At 37.8% G+C, this 25,504-nt stretch overlaps 1 protein-coding gene and 1 long non-coding RNA gene across 2 annotated transcripts in view; both read right to left on the bottom strand.

The window, feature by feature from the left end:
* The window catches only part of LOC311630502, a 760,408-nt gene that overhangs the window by 506,305 nt on the left and 228,599 nt on the right, over window positions 1-25,504 (bottom strand). The gene's annotated exons all lie outside the window — the stretch shown is intronic.
* Window positions 1-25,504, bottom strand: part of TMC1 (transmembrane channel like 1) — a 270,648-nt gene that overhangs the window by 10,502 nt on the left and 234,642 nt on the right. Inside the window, exons 13-19 of the mRNA XM_084899506.1 lie at window positions 22,737-22,881; window positions 21,749-21,943; window positions 19,042-19,221; window positions 18,761-18,922; window positions 17,826-17,954; window positions 8,971-9,038; window positions 3,951-4,190 (exon numbers count right to left, since the gene is read on the bottom strand). Coding sequence (XP_084755632.1) covers window positions 3,951-4,190; window positions 8,971-9,038; window positions 17,826-17,954; window positions 18,761-18,922; window positions 19,042-19,221; window positions 21,749-21,943; window positions 22,737-22,881 — 1,119 coding nt within the window. The remainder of the gene's footprint in view (window positions 1-3,950; window positions 4,191-8,970; window positions 9,039-17,825; window positions 17,955-18,760; window positions 18,923-19,041; window positions 19,222-21,748; window positions 21,944-22,736; window positions 22,882-25,504) is intronic.

Raw genomic sequence — 25,504 nt, forward strand, 5'->3', positions numbered from 1 at the left:
CTTTGCATCCTAGTGTGTACCAAGTGCAAAGTTATTGGCAACTCTGGGGATTCTTGAATAACTTTTCCAGGTCAGGTCTCTTACCAAGAATACTAGTAGAGATCTCTTAATGTTATACCAACTATAGAAGCATATATAAATTCTTGCCAATACCTTTTTCTGACAGATAAGCCAACATATGTCACTTCACAATATTTTCAGAAATCCTTTCCAGTCTGCTGTGACCATAAAGTCAAGTGAAATGCTACTGCACTTACTCTATAGTTTTCCCATGAGCATAGCTCCATCTGCCCTACATTGGTACAGAGCACACCTGTCTTTCCAGCCAGACTGGAAGCTCCGCAGAATGAAAGTCTATGCCCAAGTTAACCCCACTTCTGGCTTCGTGTTTAGTGTACAATTCATTAATTCAAGTTACTGGCTAACACTCTACTATGTTCTGGACTCAGAAAGATGAAAACATTCCCCACCTCTGGGAGTCAGCTACAATATTAAGAAAAATAGGTACATAGAATAGTAGGACTGCAAATGAGTGGTGTAATAGTAGGATCACAATACAGTATAAGCCTAAACATGTTGTATGATCTCACTTATTTTTTAAAATCTTCATCAAAAGAAAACCAGAATGCAAAATACCAAACTGTTGAAAGTTGGTATGTCAGGACTTTGTGGGTTTGGGGTAGTCTTGTGTTTTTTGTTTTGTTTTGTTTGTTTTGTTTTGGTGAAAATGTTTCTACAATTTCCAGGTTTTTAGTATAAACACATATCACTTTTGCAGTCAGATGAAAATATATCTATAATAATAAAAGCATAATATGCTAATTAGACCTGACAGCAAAACAACCCTCTGCATGTTATTCTGGACATCCTTGTGGATGAAGCTGCAGTGGCTGGGGCCAAGGCAGAGGTGGTTAGAGGCGATCAGGCAGGCAGGCAGGCAGCGATGAGTTAGGCAGGCAGGCAAGTGGTTAGGAGCCAGCGGTCCTGGATTGTGAGAGGGATGTCAGAATGCCAGTTTTGGCCCGATCACACAGGGATCCCTGTAGGATCTGGCCTAACCTGGCAGTTGGACATCCCCTGAGGGGTCCTGGATTGCAAGAGAGTGCAAGCCAGGCTGAGGGACTTCCCTCCCCCCATGCATGGATTTTGTGCACTAGGCCTCTAGTAAATACATAATTACCATGATGTTAGCAGGGAGGGATGTGAGAACTTAGAGAAGTCGAAAATGTTCAAGATTATTAATGAGAGGGCTGGGGGAGAAATATCAGGTGTTAGGAAATATGGTGGAGCATTTAGAAGATTCTTGTTCATCCAAACACCAAAGAAATGTTTGTGTTTTTTTGTTGTTTTTTTTTAATTATTTAACTGTTTAAGGTAAATCAATGTAATAGTCTATTGGAATGATTTTTCTGGGAAACTCACCCTCCCTAGCTAGGTCTTGTGAAACCAGAACAAGCTAAACTATCTCATCAAATTGCTTTGCAGAATGGATATTTTTAGTTATTGTAGTAGACATCACACCTGAAAATACACCTGCATCTAGGAGCAACTAGATGGTGTCTCCATTAGCCTACTTCAAATGCATATTTGCCAACTGGCTGCCCGCCCAGGCACCAGGAAGTGTCAGACACCCTTTACTCAACAGGCTGGGCAAATCGCCTCAAACTCAGAGTCCCTAAGGATGGTAAGTCATGACCATTTTCACCTAATTTCTAAAGCAGAAGCCCCTTTTAAACTTTTAAGTCTAAACAAATTTTTTAAAGTATATATTCTTTTGCCCCCAAATGAGAAAACTGGCAGGAAAAAAATAGACTATCTAAATAGGACAAAAATAACCCCTTCTCCAATGCTCTATTGAAAATACTTAAATTTTCTTGATCTCAAAATAGTGATATATATTTAGTAATTCTGCCTAAGTTTTCCAATTAGAAAATACTTGTTCAAAATCATATATTATGTCTTAGACACAGACTGATTTTTTTCCCCATTACAACCATAGTAACTCGTGATATAATGCGAAGCAGAGGAGTTAGAGCTCAAAAATATAAAACTGTTCAGTTACTCTTAGCGTCGAGCTCAATGATATTTTTAATGTGAATATACCTGTATAACCACCACCCAGCTATGTGTTGATGTTGTGGGGTTTCCCTTATAGGGAGTTAAGTTCTTTTGATATGCTTTCCTAATGATCAATTTCCAATTAAAAAGTTATCAGCACACCTGAAACTTATCCTAATATTTAGTTATGGGGTAATTTGCAGTTAACCAATATTTGTATGGCGTACCTCTTGAACTTTGTACTCTGAAATTTATCCAGGATTTATTAACAACAATCTCTCTTTCAAAACTGCAATTTCATATTTAGTCTCCAGATGTCACTCTCTGCATTATTTATTTCATCCCCCTGGGGTGGGGGGTGGGGGTGGGGAATGAATAGGACTTGTCAACATCAGCTTCCTGAATTGACAGACCTCCAGCTGTTTTTGCCCAATCCACTGGCTTAACATTTTCTTTCTTTCTTTTCCAGTAAAGCAATAATAACTCAAACTATTATTAGAGTAAAATGCCTCCATTATACTTCAGCAGATGGGCAACAAACCTTTTGACTTTAATTTAGTAACTTGGGTTTGACGGCATGACAGGGAAATTATATGTGGCCATTATGGCATCACAGTTGACATTCACATGGCTTTTCACATTCATATTTTCTTCACAAAAAAGGAGGAATAACTCAAATGTACACTGCCCAGTGACTCAACATGCAGATCTTTGGGGGGGACTTGTGGGAGATGCATCCCTTTAAAGGATGAAGTCCAATCTTCCAGATCCTGGGAACGTTGCTGTCTTGATAAATGTCAGAGAGCAAACAATGTCATAGAAAACTGGAGAAGGTACTTTTCCAACTTGGATGAAAGTGCTTTCTTGACTCTTTATATTACTGCTTGAGTGATTTATCTTTGTTATTTAGGGAGAATTATGTGAGAAACAACTTTAATAGTTTATTGGCATGTAGCATGGATTATAAATTGTGAGACCCTCTTTATGTTATTATCTAACTAGAGGCCTAGTGTACAACTGGGGGGGCGGGGGTGTCTTTCGGCCCGACCTCTGCCCTCTTGCAGTCCGGGACCCTTTGGGGGAGGGATGTCAGCCTGCCAGCTTAAGCCCTATCTCCCTGGGCCTCTCACAGTCTGGAGCTCTCACAGTCCGAGACCCATCGCTCCTTACCCCTTACCGCCAGCCTGCAGCAGAGGTAGGAGAGACTCCTGCCGCCACCGCTGGGTTCACCAGCAGTGACCCTGGCTTCTGGCTGAGTAGAGCTCACCCTGTGGGAGCACACTGACCACCAGGGGGCGGACACTCAATGCAGAAGCTGCCCCCTTGTGGTCAGTGCACATCACAGAAACCAATTGTTCTGCTGTTCGGTCAATTTGCATATTACATTTTTATTATATAGGATAATGATTCCATGTCATAGGTGGCATGTGGGTAATCTGCTATATTTATTTACGTTATATTTTGTTTTTTCAATGTGGTGGTCCACATGAGACATAGCAATAGCTTCAATTGTCTGGATATGAAGGCCCAGCATCAAGAAAACCTTCATCTCCAGACTAGCTCTTTGCTATCTCCTTAAATGGAAATAGCTCAGATTGATTGTCCATATTTTACCTAGGCAGAACCTGGAGCAGTTAAATCATATTCCCTTTTATGTTTCCCACATGAGAAAATTGATGGAACTTACCTAAAAATCTCCATGACACAGAATGAGCCAGAATACCCAATACTTGTGCTACATACCAAAATGCCCCCTGGTGGCCAGTGTGCACATAATTAATTAACACAGCCATTGTTTGAACACCACCAAAATAACTCATACAATGACTGACCATTCCTTTGCCCAAACCTGAAAGAAAACTATGCCCAAATGTAATTTCAAAGACAAGAACCTGAAGGGGCCACAGTCAAAAGATGGCGGGAGGGAGACGATCATGTACAGGACGGGCATGGTGGACAGGAAGAGGATGAGCAAGAGCATGCCCAGGTAGAAATTATTCTTTCTGGAAGCTTTGAAGACTCTGGCCTCGGGGACGTTGCAACACATCACGGCCCAACCTTGGAAGTACATGGATGTGTGGAGTCGAAGGATATTGATGCCTGGGAGGCTGGGAGCAAAGAAAGAGCCCATCCTAGAAAGGAAAGCAGAGCTCAGGTCAATTCAGGTCTTCCCTGCAGAACAAGGCCACACAGCACCTGTTTGTTTCACATCATGCTTATCTGCCAAAGGCAGAAAATGCCACTCTCAACCACACAAGCTCTTTTTATAAATAATGCATGTCCATCTTCTATACACATTTTACCATCGCCTCCATTATTATAGGTATTGTATGCATACTTCCTTCATAGAAACAATATAGATTATTAATCATATCTACTATTATTAGTAATTTTAAATTATAACAGAGTAAACTATATCTTTATGACATTTGTTTTCCTTCTGTCTCCTACTTCTAAAATAGACTTAATTTCTCATATAATTAATTAACATAGCCAAAAAATGAACTTTTTAATAACTGGCTCTTAAAAGGCACTCATTCCATTCAAATAAACTGCACATTTGGATTAAGTACTTTTGTCATGATTACAAATTCTCATTTAATGAAAGAGAAAGTATTACATCATGTAGACAAGGAAATACTAGTGCTAGGAATCTTCTGATATTAGCCATGAATGAGAAAATGTGAATTTATTTGACTGTTTACACAAAATATAAGCATGGTCTCTTTGCAAATCAGGTGTGCTTTTCAGCGGTACTCCACTGTGCTGATCCCCAGCTTTTCTGGAACCAAGAACGGGGGGAAAGTGCTTGAGAGTGTATGTGTGTGCATTTCCATTGAATGGTTTTATTTGTGGCTGGCATGTTGTTTTAGAGCTGATGGGAATAATGTATTTGTGTCTAATATGCTATGTTTTGTTGATATCCCACAGCAAAGCTTTATGTGCTTTTGAGATAAAAATTCAACACATCTCAATTTCGTTTATCTGTCTACATTTTTACTTTAGCTTGTCCTGGAAATCCACTGCTTTGTATATAAGATCTTTAAAAAGTATTTTCAATAAGAACCACTTAGAAAACTTCGCTAAGGTCATTCTTACTTTATGACATCATTGGTTATTGCAACAAAATAAATTTTAATTTTCTTTGATGAGAAAATTCATTAGCACCATATTAATAGAAATTAATGAGTCCAAAACCAAAAAGAGGTTTTAGATGCTACTTATTTTAGAAATTTAAGCAGAGTCCCATTTTTAAAACTGTCCAAACTATAATAAAGACCTGAACATTTCAAGTTACGATTATAATTTTAATCCATTCAATGTAAATTGGTATATTATCTGGGGGTTGGAGCTGAGTTAGATGAAGAAATTAGTTTCTGCTATAATTGAACTTGTGCAACCCAACATTCAACAATTTCATTGAAAAGTGAAATCTTGTCACAATTCATATTGTCTTACTAGGATTCCACACAACAGGTCTGAATGATATTTCAACACACTGCATTGAATTGACAAGAGACTTCAGAGGAAGTTAAACTAATATTTTTTTACTAGTAAATGGTATGAACTTTGGGTGATAATAACATGTTCAGGTAGTTCTTCAGTTGTAACAAATGTAGCACTCTGTGTGGATTCAATGATGGGCAGTCTAATTTTGAGGTCTGTGTTTCATTGCTGATCAACCTAGTCTATCTGTGGGCACAATTTTGTACATAATTCAAGTCTAAGACTTGTCTAAAGTCACATATATTTGCATCTATACATATACATGCATCATTTTTTTTAATTTAAATTCTTTATTGTTTAAAGTATTACATAAGTCTCCTTTCTCTCTCCCCCCACTTGACCTCTCCCAGCTGCTCCCACCCCCAACACATGCCCTCACCTCCCCACTGTCTGTGTCCACTGGTTATGCTCATATGCATGCATACAAGTCCTTTGGTTGATCTCTTACCCTCCCCCACATGCATCATTTGTCTGTATGCATATATATGTACACACTTACTATATGTATGTACATCTATGGATAAATAAACTTAAAAATTTCCAAATGAATATCACATGGGCATTTCGAACAAATGGCACAGAGCCATAACCTAGAAAAACAGGTCCTGGCACAGTGATATCAGAACCTTAATGCTCACCCTATCATTGTTCATGACTCACCACTAATCAGCTTGGCTCACTAAGTCCCTTACCCAGACTTGATCCCGTCATCTGTCAGGCAAAGATCACAGTAATACCTTAGCCTAATAAAATGCTTTTCTTCCAAGAAGATCAAAGCAGATGAAAGCTTCTTTTATTTAGCATCTCTTATTACTCTAGTGACATGGTACATGTCAGGCAAATTATTCACGTGTGATCAACTGAGAAAATGAGGTAGTGAAAGGGGAAAGATTGGCAGGAGGGTATACAATGAGGCAATGTTGGAGCAATGTCCAAACCCATCTTCTCTCTCGCTGTGTGTTCTGCTACCTCTGCATCCTGCTACAGTACAGATAACTTGTGCTTTTGTCACTTAAAAATATGATTACAAAAGCCTATGCTGCCCATTTCAAAAATAATGAGGAATCTCAGAGGGAAGGGGGGTGTCGAGGGAAGAGACTAACCAAAGAACGTATATGCATATTTGCATAACTCATGGACACAGACAATAGTGCTATGAATATCTGGGGGGTGAGGCAGAAAGGGGAAAGACAGTAGGGGGAATAAAGGGGGCATCTGTAATACTTCCAATAATAAAGATAAATTTACAAAATAAATGTGTAATATAAAGTTTTACTGATGATTTCAGTCAATTCATAACAAACTGATTTTGACCTATAAATGTTTGACTTTAATAACATCAGAGTAAGGAATGTCCACTATTCAGAAACTCCTAAAGCAGTAATTGAATGTCTCTAGTCACAAATGAAAGAAATTAGATTCAAAATCCCCATGCTCTTTTGTTGGTTTCTGCAACAAGTGGTCAAACCCAGTTATCAGATCCTAATGCCTCATGAAATAGATTACCATGTGTGAGTGCCCCTGTGCAGGAAAGGGAGGCTGCACACTCCCCACCCCTCCCTCACCAACTTCCTGGGAGTTAGATAAGAGAAGCTGTACAAAGGGCTGGCCTGAAGGTGAGTAACAGTTCTTTTGCTTCTGGAACTCTGGTGTGTGCCTATCTTTGTCACTCAAAAAGCACGTTCACTTTCTAAAGTCCTCCTCAGACCCATCAGAAGCAAGACTTTCAACAGCTCAAGGATGGATACATGGAAAGCAATAGTGCCATACTGCAGAGATCTTGATAATGGATCTACCTCTGAGCGAAGAAGGTTTTTAGATATTTAACTATGTTAATATGAGCAATAGCGATATATAGAAACAGTTATGAAATTGCAAGTGAAACCAATCAGGCAGCCATTAGAACAGCTTTTTTAATAATGAAAAGGAATTTCTAGGCAAATGTGTTGTCTAAATTTTGAAAGAACAAGAACATGTCCGCACAAATGGCACCCCCCCCCCCCCCCCCCCCCGCCCTGGGCCTAAGGGATTTATGGCACTCTGCATGAGCCAGGGAGTTTTGAAACTGCTATCACACAGTGCTTTCTCATGCCTGTAGTAGCAATGCTGGAGCCCTGCATCCACCACATTGGCTTATAGACAGCATAATCCTCCCCAGGAAAGAAAAGATCTAGGACCTACAGAAGCTGTGGCCTTGACTCTCTGTTAGTCATTTGTTGGACCACCTTGACTTTCCTGTGTGTGGAGAATAAAGGATGCATTTCACTCCTTCATGACTCTTTGGACACATGAGCCATAACTTGCGAATTTAACCAAGAAGTACATTTAAAATACACCTGACAATGGATAACTTAATCTTTTCTATGCAGTGATTGATCTAATGAGGCCCAGGAACTTGACAAGAATGGGTCTTTGGCTATGGTCTTTATATTACTAAAGTAAAACAATTTTAACATTTGCAGATGGTCCAGTCTCACAAAGGTTTAATAATTCAGGACAGCCATGGTTGAAAGATTTGAGTAACATAAGATGCTTGTGCAAAAACTGAACTCGTCACTAGTACTTGTACCTAGGACAATGGTGTGATCAGTGGCACAATATTGTATTAGACATCTATCAATGGGATAAAGAAGGTCAATTGTAACTGCCTGTGGGGTTGGCATGTTCTTAGTTGAGTGACAGATTTACAAGGCACATGGTCCCCAGATGAATTGCATGCTGTGATTCAATTTTTAAACTAAAAAATGGCTTTGACTATATCAATTCATCTTAACCTGTCAAGGTTTTCAGAGAGAATGATTTCATTTGATAAAAGATATGACAATCCTTTGTACATCAAAAGGAATAATTCTGATGTGCAAATGGCCCTGTGAATCAAGTTCCAAAATAACAATCATATTTTTAACTTGACCTTCCTAAAACATATGTTTTATCTCTATAAATTATTGGATTTCGTAAGATACTATTTTTAACAGTAGCTACAAGTTGTATTTTAAATGTACTCAATAGTGATGACAAGACAAAATCAGTTTCTCAGAAAGATCTCACATTAATTTATCCCATACTTACCATGTAGTAATGTGATCATCAATATTTCATTGTTAGATCCTAAGAGTCACAGGACAGAATATGCAAAAACGCTTTCCAATAATCTACCAACCAGAACACAGATGCCCATCACTAGATGAAGGAGGCTGGGCCAAACAGGCAGATCTACCTTTGAGGACCAAGACTGAATATTTGAAAAAGAAAAAAGTAAACTATTCAGAGCCATTCATCCTACAAAGGCAGATGTTGACTTAAACATAGATTGTGATCTCCTTTGACACCGGGTTCCCATGTTATACGCAATATTGATTTTGGAGGCTTTTCAAAAAGTGGTAGACTACCCAACAGCTGGCCTACCAGATCATGCCTTGGTTGAAGATCAGAGCGAGGACATTGCCACTGATGTCAAACTCGGTGTAGGAAGGCTAGAAGAGACATGGACATTCATTGGATTAGTACCTCACTGGGTAAATACTGAAAGGCAAGTGGTTTATGCTTCTGCATAAGTATGGCTAAGCTCTCAACTGTTTTCTTACAGCATAGATAGCAGGATGATCAATATAACAAATAATTAGCAATAAGTTAAGTAATAAAGCACTCTTTTAGCATTGTAAAACTCATTTTAAAATGCTGTCATTCAGCCAAAACTGGTTTGGCTCAGTGGATAGAGCGTCGGTCTGCGGACTGAAAGGTCCCAGGGTTCGATTCCGGTCAAGGGCATGTACATTGGTTGCGGGCACATCCCCGGTGGGGGGTGTGCAGGAGGCAGCTGGTCGATGTTTCTCTCTCATCGACGTTTCTAGCTCTCTATCTCTCTCCCTTCCTCTCTGTAAAAAAATCAATAAAATATATTTAAAATGTTGTCATTCAGTGCTATGAAAGCATGGTGATGCACGCTCTCAAACACTGTTGGGGAGAGTAAATATCAGAGCAGCCTGTTAGAAAAACAATTTAAGGATGCATATTTAAAGCTTTAAACACCTCACTCCTGTTAACCCTGTTAAGTCTCAGAACGTGTCCTAACAAAGCTATCTTAAATGTTGAAAAACATAAACAAGCAGAGATGAAGCCATCTTAATATCTGATATTGGTTCAGTAATTGAAGTTTATCTATAATATGATATATATTACAGCTAATTACATCATTGTTGGAAGAATGTTTTCATACTTAAGAGAAAACTATATTTTAACATTAAACGAAAAATATACAATATTATTCATTCATTATTTTATGAACTCTTTATGAAACTATGTATAAAGAAAAGACTTGGAAGTACTCAACAAAATCAATAGTTATTTTGTGTTGCTGAAACCAGTTTGGCTCAATGGATAGAGTGTCGGCCTGTGGACTGAAAGGTCCCAGGTTCGATTCTGGTTAAGGGCATGTACCTTGATTGAGGGCACATCCCCAGTTGGGGGTGTGCAAGAGGCAGCTGATTGATGATTCTCTCTCATCGATGTTTCTAACTCTCTATCCCTCTCTCTTCCTCTCTGTAAAAAATCAATAAAATATATTTTTTAAAAATAGTTATTTTGTGTTGGGGATAGGTTATAGCTTTTATTTTCTTCAAGTTTTGCCTATTGTAAAATATTTTTCAATAAAAATATGTGAATTTCTTTTACAATAAAATAAATATTAAGAAGTACAACCAAAGTTAAAGAAGTTATTTAACTGGTTGCACAGTGTTTGTCTCTGGGATAATACCATCCTGCTTAAGGCAGCAAGGACCAGGCAGTTCTTTGTGCAAAGGGGCCATTGATAGGAACTGAGATAGGTATCTGTCCAAGGGTGGCCCATCCAAAGGCTTCCTGGTGACGTATTAGGCATCCTATAAGGAAAACTTCTATCAATGGGATAAATGCTAATTAGCAAAGGCAATAAAGTTTGCTTCTACTTAATTTTTTAAAACTATATACTTATTGATTCCAGAGAGAAAAGGAAAGAGAGATAGAAACATTGACAATGAGAAAGAATCATTGATTAGCTGCCTCCTTCATGCTCTACACTGGGGATCGAGCCCCAAGCCAGACATGTGCCCTGACCATGAATCAAACTGTGACTTCCTGATTCATAGGTTGATGCTCAACCACTGATCCACTACAGCAGGGCTTCTTCTATTTGATTTAAAATAGAGAATAGTCAGTAAGGAGACGGAGGCATTGGTAACAAGAGCAAAAGAGAACAGCAAAAAGATAGGAAGTGAAAGGACTGAGAGACCATGAGCATCGCAGGTCCCTGTCACTGCCCCAGATGTTGACATCTGCACATGTAACTTCAAGCCATATGTATCCTTATAACTCCCTCCCCAACACACACACACACACACACACACACACACACACACACACACATACACACACCATGTAAATGTCTGTTATTCCCAAACCCAAGAACCCAAACATATAGTTGTAAGAAGGTAGATATTTGCTAAAGAATTCTTGAATCTAGTCAACTTCATCACTTTCCCAAAGGCAGTGGTACTCTATCCAACTGAAGGATACAAGCAATGTGCCTTGTTAATAGATTCAGGGGATAAACAGCAAATGGCATAACAAAAATTATTAAATTACAAGATAAAAACAACACAGAATGAATCGATATATAGCCCTATTTTACTAGGCAGAACAAAGATGACCTGGATGATTTCAGCACAAATTCACTCAAGATACTGCTAAATTATATAGAGAATGTTTGTTAATTATCTAGACCCATAACATTCATAAGATGCTTAAAAAAAAAAAAAGAGGCTTTGTTGACAGTTTTTGTCATAAAATCAACAATGAAAAAAAAACAACAACATGGCCTTCATGGAGAAAAAGAAATTGCTTCTAATCATGAGAAACATCAATTCTGAGTCTCTCTCCTTCCCCAGGAGAACTTCGCTCTGGATCATATATTCTCCTCTCCTGGAGCCCTGAGAGATCACATAACAGGTTTGACAAAATGCTCAGCTGGGTGGCCTGTGACATCTGTGCACTTAGCGCAGCTCTGCTCTGTGTCAGTTCCAAAATCAAACCTTCAACGTTGGCCTCTTAGAATAGTGTCATGATTTAGCCCAATAAACCACAGACAGTGAAAAAAATCCAACCTTTTAGGACTACATTCCTTTTATTCACACAAGCACTCAAACCTCTTAAAGGTCATATGAGATAAGATATTTTTGTTATCAGGTGAGTAGAAAAGCTCAAAGGACACACAGGGTACCTGTTTGCAGTGAGGGCAGCTGGAGGAATAGAAACTTTGATGCATAAATTGACAAAGAATATAGAGCAGCCCTACCATCGCAGGTGGCTTGGTGATACAGATACCTGACAGGCATGCAGACCTGAGAGTAAGACTCTGCCCAACCATTTCCTAGCTGGGTGAACTGGGCTGGTCACTAAGCTCTCCTGGCCTCAGTTTCCTCATAGATAAATTTATTAAACAAATTAGATTAGGGGTTGGTACACTATGGCCCAGAAACCATAGCTGGAGGATGGGAGGAAGAGGCTTAAAATTTTAAGCTTCTAATTATGGCTTGGACTTCCTGATGACCAGGCCTCATCCTGAAGCTCTCCAAGTTCACCAAAACTTACTTCATGAGAACAAAAAATGTTCCTATCATTCAAGAAATTCCAAGGAGCTCTGTGTCAGGAACCAGGGTCAAAGACCAAATATTAGAACAAAAGATGTTCCTAACACTTTTATTGCTTATGAAATTATAAAGGTATTAGGAGTTTTGTGCCAGGAGCTTAGAATGAAGACCAAAGTAAACATTTCTCATTATATCACACCTGCAGAAGCAAAAACATTATCCAGCCAATTTATAGAGAAAGTTTGCTCACTTCTAAATAATTTCTAAAATCTCTTTCTAATCTAAATATGTAATTGGTTGAACATTAGACCCAATTATTAAAGAATTGTTTTTCTGTAAATACCTTAGAAATTAATTTAATTCTGTAGACATTAAGTTCAGAAATTTCCACTCTAAAGATAAAACAAATGCAAGAAGGCACCCCTTGCGTACACATACACACACACACACACACACACACTCACACAATTCAATGCTCATTCTTTTAGAGGTGGATTTTTTTGCAATGTGTTTAATTGCCTTTAAAATCTAAAAAGCTTAAAGGTAAATGAAGTGTGGGAAATAAAAAGGTTTTCTTGAAATCTGAGCTAATGAATGTTTCAAATGGGATGCGTATAATAAACTCACTAATAAGATTTTCAAGGGTCAGCAACCAAAAAGTCCATTTGGTTTTGAGCTAAGGTCCATAATTGTCAAGGGATTGGAAATTACCTTGTTTTATATTGGGATCTTTGTTTGTGATGGGCTAGTCAGTCTTCTATACAAAGGAAAGACATATGGTGCTCATTAGACTAAAGAGCCTGGGAAAACCCATTCTCTCTGCAAGTTCAGTTATTTGGGGCAGATCATCAACCTCTGAATATTGTAAAGTGCAATTCAGGATCTCAGATAGAATTCTATTATTGCAATGAACTGCCTGACTTTCTTCACACAAATCTCATTTCCCACGGTTGGAACCACTCCTCTTAGAGCTGCAGGCTGGCCTGCCTGTGCCTTTAATGCAATGCTTCTCAAGTGTGGTCCCCAGATCAGTGAGCAGCTTTACCTGGGAAATTGAGAGTCAATTCTCAGGTCCAACCCAGATCTCCTGAATCAGAAATCCTATCCTGCCTTCAGGGGATTCTAAAGTACGTTCATATATGAGAACCACTGTCTGAGGACAAATCCTAGCCTTATCTGCTAGGAATACTCAACACCTTGAGGTTTGCACTTCAATCCTAGTTGCCTGTAGACAGATGCTGTCCAATGTTCAAGTGGAACTTCAAATCCAGCCTGTGCTGTCCCTTTTCCCATGATCTCATCCCTTCAGGGAATACCCATGACTTCTTACTGATACTTTGTCATGCCATCTTCCTGGATGGCTAAATAATATCTTCTTATTAGCTAGAGAACATCAGTTTATCTTCTAATTCTATATCCAAATATCTTCTGCTAACTTTATTCTACTGCAAGTGACCTGTTTAAGTCTGGGAACACCTCAAGTTGCAAATGCCATAGATTGGCCCATGAATTAGCCATCAGGTGGCAGAGTCCTTCATATGTCTAAGGTTAAGCATTACAGTGAAAACTAGCATGATGGAAATCTAGTTGATCAGACATGGGTTCTAGGGTTAGTTCCACCATTGATCAGCTTAATGTATAATGATGGTATATTCATATACAGAATATCACACAACCATTTAAAAACTATGTCATAAAAGAAGAGTTAACAGCATAGAAAAATGGTTACTGTTAGGTTAAAAAAAGTAGGCAATTAGTCATTAAATATATATATTATATTTAATAAATGTATATTTATTAAAATATACATTTTAATAAAATATCTTTATCCACTTGAATAATATATAAAAATATACATTTATAATATATATTTAAATATATGTTTATAAAAATCTATAATAAATCTACAATATTTGTTTATTTACATATAAGTAAATGTTAATGCTATGTGATTCAAATAATCCAAATAAGCAATGCCATAGTGGTGAGATTACCTGTGATTTTTATTTTCATATTTAACTCATAGTGGATTTTACAGATATTATATTCTCTGCTTGTACTGCCCATGTTTTCCAGCTGCTGGGCCCTGTCTTATACCTTGTCCCTCACTGAGAATGCTTCCTTCCACCTCAAGCCTTTGAAATTCTGATCACCCTTTTAACACTTGGCTCAAATGCCTCCTCCTCTGTCATGTCTGCATTTCTATTGACCTCTCCCCTTTCCCTCTGGAAGTCCAATCACAGTAAATTTATCCCATGGCATTTGCATTTTTTGCTAGGTACTGACAATGGAAGTTTGCAAGATTAAAGAGTAGTAAGGAATGTAAGAAACTGGTGAATGAGTAAAACTGAAGAGAGCAGTGGTTTTTCAGCTCCTGCCAATTTCTCTGGAGTGGGAATATAAGTCTCTAAAGTTTCCAGGTCTTCCACTACATCAGGAAAGCAATAAGTCCATATTTTTAAATGTAAGTCTTCCAGTTCTAAAATGTTAGCTCATTAAAAACAAACAAATCACTCTATGGACCAAAGGACAAAAACCAGCTGTAAGGTGAATCCAGCTTGCAGGCCCAAGTGTGCAACCTTTCCTAAGACTTCCATCTTTTCTCTCTCTGTATCCTTTTGTTGCCCAGCACCAGAGTTTGCTCATAATGTTTTGCTTCTAGTAGGCATTCAATTTGTGTAAGTTGCTCACCTGGTGGACCAATGATAATCAGATCCATATCAGAGGTCCATCATCCAACTTTAATGCTTTAAAACTTGTTTTAATGCTGAACTTCTCTCCAAAGCACTTTCCAAAGGTAACATGGAAGAAAATTCTTTTTCTATGACTCAAGACAGAAACTTGTTGTTTTTCTGTACTTTGTACTAATTCAAGAGCACTGTCAGCATTCAATGAATAATAAATCGATCATTTAATTACAGTGTTTATGCAGCCAGGTCATGTTGTATTGACTTCATATTTAAAGGAACATTTTCTTGCACTTAAGAAGGGCTAAAAAGCAAGCATAAGCTAAGCAATAGTCTAACACAAAAAAAGGGGGAAATTTTTATGTCTGCATCAGAAGAGCTGAATCAGGCAAGGAAAACAGAAATGAAACCAAGCCAGCTGAATACCTCATTGCAGGGAAAGGGAAAGCAATGCAACAGCATCTTGGATCTATAGCATTACCTCACTATCGTTCACCAAAGAGCATTACCTAACTGCTTTTGGCTTGTCTGAGAGCCACTTTCAGTGAGGATGATAGAGATGACCTAAGAGAAGGTACGATTTCAAAGTCAGATAGCCAGGCAGAGGAGCTAGCCCAGAGTCTTAAAGAGAGTTCTGAATGTAGGACTTGTCCTGAGACTCAGGGCATGAGACAGGAAGGAGATCAGCAGTAAAGGATATCACTTCACTAGTGAGAAGAGAAACATCGTGGGTTCAAAAAACATTAAGCCAGAGCTTACTCCATGCCTGGAAGCAAGCAGAAATCTGCCAATAGACTATTGCTTAGCTTATGCTTGCTTTTTAGCCCTTCTTAAGTGCAAGAAAATGTTCCTGGAAGCAAGCAGAAATCTGCCAATAGATGCATTACCTTGATGGTGCTAGAATGAGGAGGTTCAACACTGAACCAGCCAGTCAACACCTAATGCTTGCCATGTGACAGGCATACTAGTAGTTCTAAGCATAGAGGTCAAGGCCTCTGTCATAGAGCTTTCATTCTAACAGAGGGAGACACATAATAAGCACTTTAAAAAAAGGAAATGTCAAGCAGTTAAACATCATATGAAGAAAATAAAACAGTGTGCTGAGAGACTCCAGTAGGCTACCTTAGAATGGGCGGCCAGAGAAGAGCTCTAAAGAGGTGACATAATATAAATCTTTCATGACAAAAAGGAATGAGCCATGCCAATTCTGGGAATGTGCATCCCTGGAGGAAGGAACAGCTAGTGACAATGAAAGGACCATCTTGTACTGGAGCATCAGAAAAAAATCCCAACATTTGTGGACTTTACAATGAAAGAGCAAAGGTAGTACGAGGTGAGCTCAGAGAAAAAGAAAAGAAACAGATCATATAAGGAATTAAAGGGGTTGGAAATTCCTTCTAAATAAGCTACTGGAGGATTTTAAGCAAATGAGTACAACCAACCCTCAGGTCATATTTCTCAAGATGACTGTTTCATTTGCAAAAGAGGGACAGTGGGAAGCTGGAGTGTGTTAGACCACAGAGTTGTGATATGTGCTTGCCGCTGCCTTCGAACCTTGTGTGGTGACCCGGGGTTGAGCGCAGACAGTGAGCTGGTGATAAAGTCAAAGAAACCGGACTTTCATGCTGTTGTCATGGGAAAGAAAGTCAGCTTGCTGGAATTCAGCTCCACCACTTGCCAGCGCCCTGTCTGCACCCTCGGCCTTCCCCGAAACCTCCTCAAAAGCCCCCTGCCTGTCTCTGCTGAGCTCTTCTTAGAATGTGAGCTTTATGAAGTAAGCACTACAGTTAATAAATCCTTCTATTTCCCAATGCACTGCACAGGGACTAGCCATGATACATGTCTAGGAGTTTATTTAGCAGTATTCAAGGCATTAATAGAATAAGAGGTTGACACTACCCATCCTGCCCTGTTTCTGGAAATGCCACAAACTTCATGGGGAAGGAACTAACTCTGGGTCCAAGACTTAGTGAGTTCAGCCATCCTGTGCTAATTTATGAGAATATTGTGAGCCATGATAGTCATGTCTGACCTGCTCTGAATTAAACCATACTCATTGGACTTTATTTATACTAATTCTTCCCTTATCCACAGTTTTGCTTTTCACAGTTTCAGATATCTATGGTCAACTGTTGTTCAAAAATACTAAGTGGAAAATTCCAGAAATGAACAATTCGTATGTTTTAAGTCGCCCGCTATTCTACATAGTGTGATGAAATCTTGTACCCCCTTGCTCCCGTCTGCTTGGGATGTGAGTCATCACATCATCCATATCCATATGTAGATGCTGCCCACCTGTTAGGCACTTAGTAGCTATCTCGGTTATCACATCAATTGTCCTGGTATTGCAGTGCTTGTGTTCAAATAACATTTTTACTTAATAATGGCCCCAAAACACAAGAGTAGTGATGCTGGCAAGTAAGATATGCCAAAAGGAAGCCATAAAGTGCTTCCTGTAAGTAAAAAGGCATGTCTATATAGGGGGAAATAGTGTATATATGTTCTCAGGCACCCACAGGGGGTCTTGGAATGTATTCTCTGCAGATAAGGGGGAACTACTGTATTGACATCTAAAAAGTAGATCAAGCCCTGGCTGGTTTGGCTCAGTGGATATAGTGTCAGCCTACAGACTGAAGGGTCCCAGGTTCAATTTCGGTCAAGGGCACATACCCGGGTTAGGGGCTTGATCCCCAGTAGGAGTTGTGCAGGAGGTAGTTGTTCAATGATCCTCTCTCATCATTAATATTTCTCTCTCTCTCTCTTTCTCTCTCTCTCTCCCTTTCCCTTTCTCTCTGAAATCAATAAAAAATATATTTTAAAAAAACAAAATAAATAATAAAAAGTAGATCCCACCCTCTAAATTCTGAGATGTTGTCTTCTTACATAGTGTGTGTAAACAATGAGCCGCAAAAGAATAATCTGATAAAAGAAACATGAGTATCATACTTACATATCCATATTCTAAATCCCAGCACCAGCAGTAATTGCAAAATCTTACAAAGCATGCCCGGAGAAAGTCGCCAATAAGGATTGTGACATAAGTGGTCAAAACATCAGAAACAGTCAGCCGTACAAATTCCTGTGGAGATATTATCTGCATTACAATTTTCATTTTTGTCTTTAAATGGTCCTAGTGTTGACAGCAAATTTGTCATGTTTCTAAATAATATGAGCATGGAAACTGCAAATTCATGGTAAAGAAACTAGGTAGGCATGTCTAGCAAATGAAGAATGCTTCAATCTTATTTTATTGGTCTAAAAATAATTATTTTCTGTTTCAAAATAACTGTATTAAAAGTCCTATTACTGAGAAACTTTTATAACTATCATACAATAACCAAAAATAGGAAAATATTGGCCATGTGGAAGTTTAATTTTAATTGGCAAACAACAATATTTGTAAAATTTAAAGACAAACTTGGAAAAAGCACATGCAGCATAGATGATAGATTTGTTTTGATAATACATGAAAACTTTTACAAATCAGTATGACAATAGATGGATGATCCAATTAGGAAAAGAATTGGCAAATGTTGCTAACAAGAAATCCTCAGGAGAAAATACACAGTCAATTAAAACATTGGAAAATTCTTAAACCCCAGAGTAATATAAATTAAAACAAGTTGCTTTATTAGAACACCAATAGGTAGTTAACAACTCACTTTGTTTGAAAACATTATGTGCAACTGTAAAAGGGGTATAAAAGGGGGCATAAGAGATAATGTGTATGAAATTCACAGCCAGCACATGGTAAGCATTCAATAAATCCTAGCTGTATTTTATTAGTTTAAGCAATAAAAAAATTAGGCCACAGTTATGGAAGAGCTATTGACTCTGCTCTTTTTTAATCCATTAATTGTCATGCACTTCTGTTTGTGATAGTACCTGTCCCACCATTGTTTCCCAGCAGGGTCCTCGAGGTACATCTGCAGGGTGCACAAAAAAGGGTGCCCCAGTGCTATTTCCAGTGAGTGTTGCATTGTAGGCCTTGATCATGTTGGCTTCCCACAGGGTAATATTGACCCTTACTAGCTTTTCCTCTTCAATCTAGAAAGCAAAGCAATAGCAAAAAAAGTGAACATAACACAGATATCAAATACATGCCTGGCAGTCTTGAGACTGAGAATGTAACAATGTATTGATGGCAATCCAGACACACAATTTACCTTGTTGTTGATCTCATCCAACAAGGCAAGAATAAATACATACAAGTTGCCCAAAAGAAGAGCAAAAATGCGTATCAGTAGCCATTTTAGAGCAATGAGGGGATGGTAGTCTTCCAATTCAGCAAACAAGTCAAACAATGTTGGACAGAACATCCCCAGGAGGGACATGACCATATTCATCTATAAGGAGACACAAGGGATAAATTAGGTTAATAGTATTTAGAGATTATTATTACTTTTCTCCAGACTTTTGCAAAATTCCAGCTAGATACCTTTAATTTTTTTTTATTAGACTAAAGAAGACTATCTCGTGCATTTTAAAAATTTAAACTTAATAAAACATCAAAGTCAATATCAACTTACATTCTTAAGATTTGGATATATATATGAGCTTGTGTATGTGCCAGTAATAACAGTATTTCCTGGTGTAATGAGGGATGCAATTTATTGTACATCACTCACTACCCAAAGAACCCATATTGTTCTGCATGGTAACTGATTCTGATATGGTGTTGCAGTACACAACACATTTTCAAAGGCAATGGAAAATGATCTGCTTGAAAAATGAAATCCAAATTGTAAATAATAACTTGACAATCATCAGCATATGAGTTAGTTTAATTATGACTTTCTTGAGATGGGCTCAGGATTAAACATTGAATTTAGGGACTTGCAAACTGTTAGGAGCAAAAAGAAAAAGTGCTTTATCAAAGAAAACAGAGGACATTCAGAGAAATCAAAGAACACAGTATAATGTTATTGAAGCCACTGAAGCGAAGGCAAGACAGTTTCAAAAAAGGACTGGCTCATGATGCTAAAGGCAAGAGAATGATAAGGGAGGGAGGGATGAGGAGGGAGAGAGAGAGAAATAGGGCAAGTATGAAATGTGTGTTCCTTCCCTCCTGATTGAGTGGCACCCTTATGATTATATTATTTGGCTAAATTAAGTCAAAGGAAAAAAAATCCAGAGCAGATACTACTATTATGGTGGAAGAAAAGCCTTCCTTAAACTTAAAAAAAAAAAAAAAAAAAGTATTTCTGGTAACTTTAGCAACTGTCTTTCCTAAATACCTGGCTCAAATTGCCACCATTAAACATTCATTTCCTATTTCCCCCTGTGGATTCCATATTTTGATTAGAAGTACTAGACTATATTTAGAAAATAATTGTCAATACGTTTTGTCCATTTTTATCCATTTTTATTAAGAACATTATATATGCATGACCAGCAGGAGCTAAAAATCAGCATAACATAAAATCAGCATGATATCATTTCAGCCTAAAGTAAAAACTTGGCAGACCTTGTACAATCTTATATAAGGTAAATTTAACTCTGTTTTATCAAATTTATAGTTATGCATAAGTGCCCATTATTACCTTTGTTGGCTCCTAGGACTCAGGGATCTCCTAAAATTGATATTAAACAGGTTCTTACAAAGAGTGACCCTTTACTGTGGTTCATTTATACAAAAATATGGTCAATATGAACCATAGACTAAAGTGGCATGATAATTATGCCTATAAATATTATCGCAACTATAAGAATTTTGACAGCAAACTTAGTAAAGGCTTTGAAGTTTATTTGTTTTAAGTATATGAAATATCTCCACCAAATGACTGTTTCACAGGTTTCCATGAAATATTTGTGTTATCATAGTCTCTTAAATGAATGGCCTTCCATCTACAAGGTTACCATGGCTAAATATAGAATGCTTTTGTTTGGAAGTTTTTGTTGTAAGTAATACCATTTACTGTCCAAAAATGTTTAAGGAGATTCTATACTTAAAGACTTAATCTTTTTGGTCTATAAAGCTCTACAGAAATTTCAGTATGGGAAGTCTATACTTTGCACAGACTAAATCTACCCAAACTTTGAAAATGCCCAAGTTCTAAATGGTGCCACATTGCATGCTGGAACATTTTATTAAAGAGAATAGGCCTTGGCAACAATATATGATCAATGATTTCCTGATTTCAAATATCAACCTCTGACCTCCCTTCTCTGATTTGCTAAATAGACAAATGTGCTGGGGGTGGGGGGGAATCACAATCATTTAATTCCTGGCAAAGAGCTAACCTTCCTAATTTGAATAGCATTCAGAGAGGGAGGAAAGAAGGCTAGGAGGAGAAAGGGGAGATAGGGAGTTAGGCTGCTAGTAAAACACAGAGAGAACCCAGACTTGTCCAAAGTCGAGGAGGCAATCTGATTGTGTCCATGAGAGAAACACAGGAACCAAAGCTCTATCATAGCCACTTCTGAGAATTCAGGCAACAAATGGCTCTTTCAATGACAGATGCAGGATCTCCAGAGAAATCAGCATAAGTTCATGAAAAGAGTGTGTGGCTTGAAACCAAGAATCCTACGTTTTAACTCACGTTTCTCCATAGTTCTGTGACCATGAACATATCACCTAATCTCCTGAGAGTCCTCATCCCCTTGTAAACTGTACTGGTTGGAATATATGTGTGCTGACATCTCTCCCAACTATAACGTCATAGAATGTCCCAAAATGAAAGACAGCCAGTAGACAGCTTTGCAAATAAGGCTAGAATAGAGTGGAAAATGTGAGGGCAGGGTTGGCTAACTCACAGGGCAAATGGAGGAAAGAAGTAGAGATGGCCTTATTTAATGTTCTGCCATAGATGCATAACCCACAAAATGTCAAATGTCAGGTTCTAAGCATATAAAAAGCATGCAGAGACGAACTTCGTTTTTTTCCCACCACCCGAGGGTGTCAGGATCTTGCTGTGCAAATTCCTGGGATCTCTTCACAGCCCAAAAGATGAGGTATCCACTCGCGGCAAGTGTTAGAAACACGAAGAAGTTAGCGAGAAACCTCAGGAATCTGATCAAGTGGACGTTTTCTTCCACTTGGGCCGCTCTTTCTTCAATTATAGCTTCCTGTACCCAGGAAAAAGAGAAATATCTGAGCTACACACGTATCATGAACTTGGGAATTAATTTTGCTAACATCAGAATGTAAGATATGAAAATTAACTGAACCTGGGATTTCACAAACCAATGAATATTGCCAGTAAGTGAGAACAAGTAAGAGAAAGGAAGGATTCTTACAAACCATCTCCAACCAATCTAATAGGATAGTCTTCATTCTAAATTCTCTTCCAGTACAGTTTTCTAAAAGCTACAAAATAATACTTCAAAGTCATCTTAAATATTGAGCACTGTTCTGTTATATAAAATATCTGATTCTGATTACTAATGGTCCCCTATTTTAAGCTAATGGCATTATTTTAATACCAAACTTAGAGAAGAGATAGTGCTGTTGTGGGTCACCAGATATTTCCCAGTCATAATCAGAATCCTGCCCAAGTCCCAGTAGGCAGAAATGAGGAATTAATCTTTATTTTAATTGTCAAGATACTTAGTTAGCTGGGACATATGGGATTGCTTCCATTTTACTCTGACAAATACAAAGAAAAGCCCTAGGCAGTTTGGCCCAGTGGATTGAGCGACAGCTGGTAGACTGAAGAGTCCCAGGTTCTATTCTGGTCAAGGGCATATGCCTGGGTTACAGACTCAGTCCCCAGTAGGGGACATGCGGGAAGCAGCCAATCAATGAGTTTCTCTCATCACTGATGTTTCTATCTCTCTCCCCATCTCACTTCCTCTCTGAAATCAATAAAAAATATATTAGAAATACAAAGAAAAGACTCTGAAAGGTGGCCATCTTTACCTTAAAGTTCATTATAATAGAATTGAATTTGTTGTCTGCTGTTTCTGGATTGCCAATCAGGTAGTCCCAGCTGCAAAATATCTTCCAGCTGAAGTTAAAGGTGTTGTCATCACCACCCCCATCTTCACCAATACCTTGGGTCATTCTATAAAAACAGGAAGTTTAATCCAGCAACCAGAATACAAAAAAAGGGGGAGAGTACAGGGAATGTTAAAACATCTTAAGTATAGGTTAATTGGAGATGCAATAGCTAAAAGACATATTTTCAAACACTTTTTTTAAAAAAAATAACCAGAAAACAGAAGTTTATTTTTAAGTTTTTAAACTGTGCACTTTTCAGGCTTTCAAGATTAAAAGACTTGATGATTTTAAAAATTAAACAGGTTATATAAAAACACATATTTTTGTTTTCTTAGCCTCATATAGTTGGCTCTTAACCTTTTGTGGAACAAGGCTCTCTTTAAAAATCTGAAGAAAACCATTGGTTGCCTCCCAGGAAAAGAAAACATGGGTAGGTTCTGACACTGTTCCCAGACCCTCTGAAGCTTCAAGATGGACGAAGCCAGGTCAGGTCAAGAAATAACTACATACATTTCAATTCCCCCCAGAATGTCTTCCAAAAGAGTGATTGCACCAAATGCATGGCATTTCTCCATTACTCTGCAACTCTTGATCAAAAATCAAGACAGTAGTTACACATATTCTACTCGGTGATTTAAAAAATAATTTTTTGGATTAGAGAGTTTAAATGCATTTAGTTGCACATTTATTTCAGTAGTTAGAGAACTGTCTTCTACTTACTCCACTTCCTTTTTTCCCCCAATCACTAAAAATAGCAAAACTAAAATTTCATATGATACATATTATTAACTGATCCTATGAGGCTTTGGTTTTTTAAACATGATAGTGATTATGGAACCCCAAAAGAAAGAAGCAACATGACATAAATGTAACATCATAGGTTGACAGGCATCTCTAAGATCATCTAAATCCCCACAATGTCCCCACTCCTTAGGAAAGTTTATCTATTTTAAATGGGATAATGTGTCATGAAAAAGTAACGAAATATAATTTGGTTCAAATAGGTCGTACAGTCAAATGCCTGTAGGTAGGTCATTGGGTATCTCTAATATTATTTTATCATCTGTAAAATAATTAAACCACAACCTACTTTGTCAAGTCTAAGAATTAAGATAAATATATTCTCTCTTTTCCTAATTTAAAAATATTTATACGCATGTATTGAAGCTAGTTTATGGTGTATCTAGGTTTTTAATATTTAGAGGATAGATAGTTTATGTGGACAAAATTTTTCACACTGTTTGAGGCTTGTATGTGCACATCATTTAGGTATTTGATGCTCTGCTATTAGCTTAGTCTATTATGGCCAGTCTCCTAAACAGAAAAAGGAGTATATCTCATTTCAATGAACCTACAACAGGTGAAAACCTTGGGAACGCCTGTTGGGATAAAACAGACAGCAAGAGCCATCTCCATAAGGCATACCTGCCCTGAATGACAGTTATTTCCAGTGGTTTGCTACTCTGGATAAGCCAACATTTTTAGCTCAAGGAACTGTTTTTAATAGGAATGATTAGATATTTAAATTACAGCACCTTTACTGTGTGATACAAAACTTCAAAGAGATGAGGACAACATATAAAGGGGTTGGTGGTCTCCATGTTATGTAACTTTTCATTATGCTGTATTAATTTGCTTTTTAATACACATGTAATTTTTTACTATAAATATTTCTAAGGTTCTGATGTGGTTAGTAATGTACACTGCCTCGGAAGGAAGGAAGGAAGGAAGGAAGGAAGGAAGGAAGGAAGGAAGGAAGGAAGGAAGGAAGGGGCTAAGACTATAGTGACCAACCATCTTGATTTTCCAGGGACTGAATGGGTTTCCAGGGCACAAGACTTTGGTGCTAAAACAGGGAGAGTCCTAAATCAATAAAGTTAGTCGCCTTGTCTTAAAACCTTGAAGTACTTTTTTGGATTTCTATCTCATATTACCTTCCAATTTCCCAATTAAATAATTAAAATTAGATATTGGCCATCATTTTATAGATGAGGATGCCTAGACAAACAGTATGGGCAAGATGTCGAAGTCCACCCATAGCCTAATTGATTTTAAAACCTAGATTTCCTTCTATTTGATTTGAATAATGTAACCCATAAAGCCACCCATGTTTATTCCAATAATATATTCTATCGTGGTGGGGATGAGGGGAGGCAATGATAAATGATTTTGTAAAATCACTTATATATCATTAATTCTCTTTTTACCAAGCCTTGTTCCCAAGCTAGGAGTAGGTAGAAGTTATGAATTGCTTTGTAACTGTTTTGCAATACACAATAACGAGTTTAAACCACTGGCACATCAGGTAACAAACAACCAAAGGTCCATGCCAGAGGGAGGGACGAAAGCCAGATTGGTTTCATTGGCATAATATGAATGAATTTAAGAGAGAAAAATGTGGATTTGGTGCCCTGTAACTATCCTAAATGACATTTCCTCTAGGCTGACATTATCCAATATGGTCACCACCAGCAATATGTGGTGACAGAATACCTGAAATGTGGTAATATAAAATACACATAAGACTTCAAAGAAAGTACAAAAAAAATCTCAATAATAATATTATTTTAATTATATTAATGCATTTGCTATATTGAATTAAATAAAATGTTATTAAAATTCAATAAATTGATGTTTCTCTCTCGCCTCTTCTCTCTCTCAAAAAAAATCAATAAAAATATTTTTAA

The sequence above is a fragment of the Pipistrellus hanaki genome (assembly GCF_964339955.1).
Source record: "Pipistrellus hanaki genome assembly, chromosome: 11".
Classification (NCBI taxonomy): domain Eukaryota; kingdom Metazoa; phylum Chordata; class Mammalia; order Chiroptera; family Vespertilionidae; genus Pipistrellus; species Pipistrellus hanaki.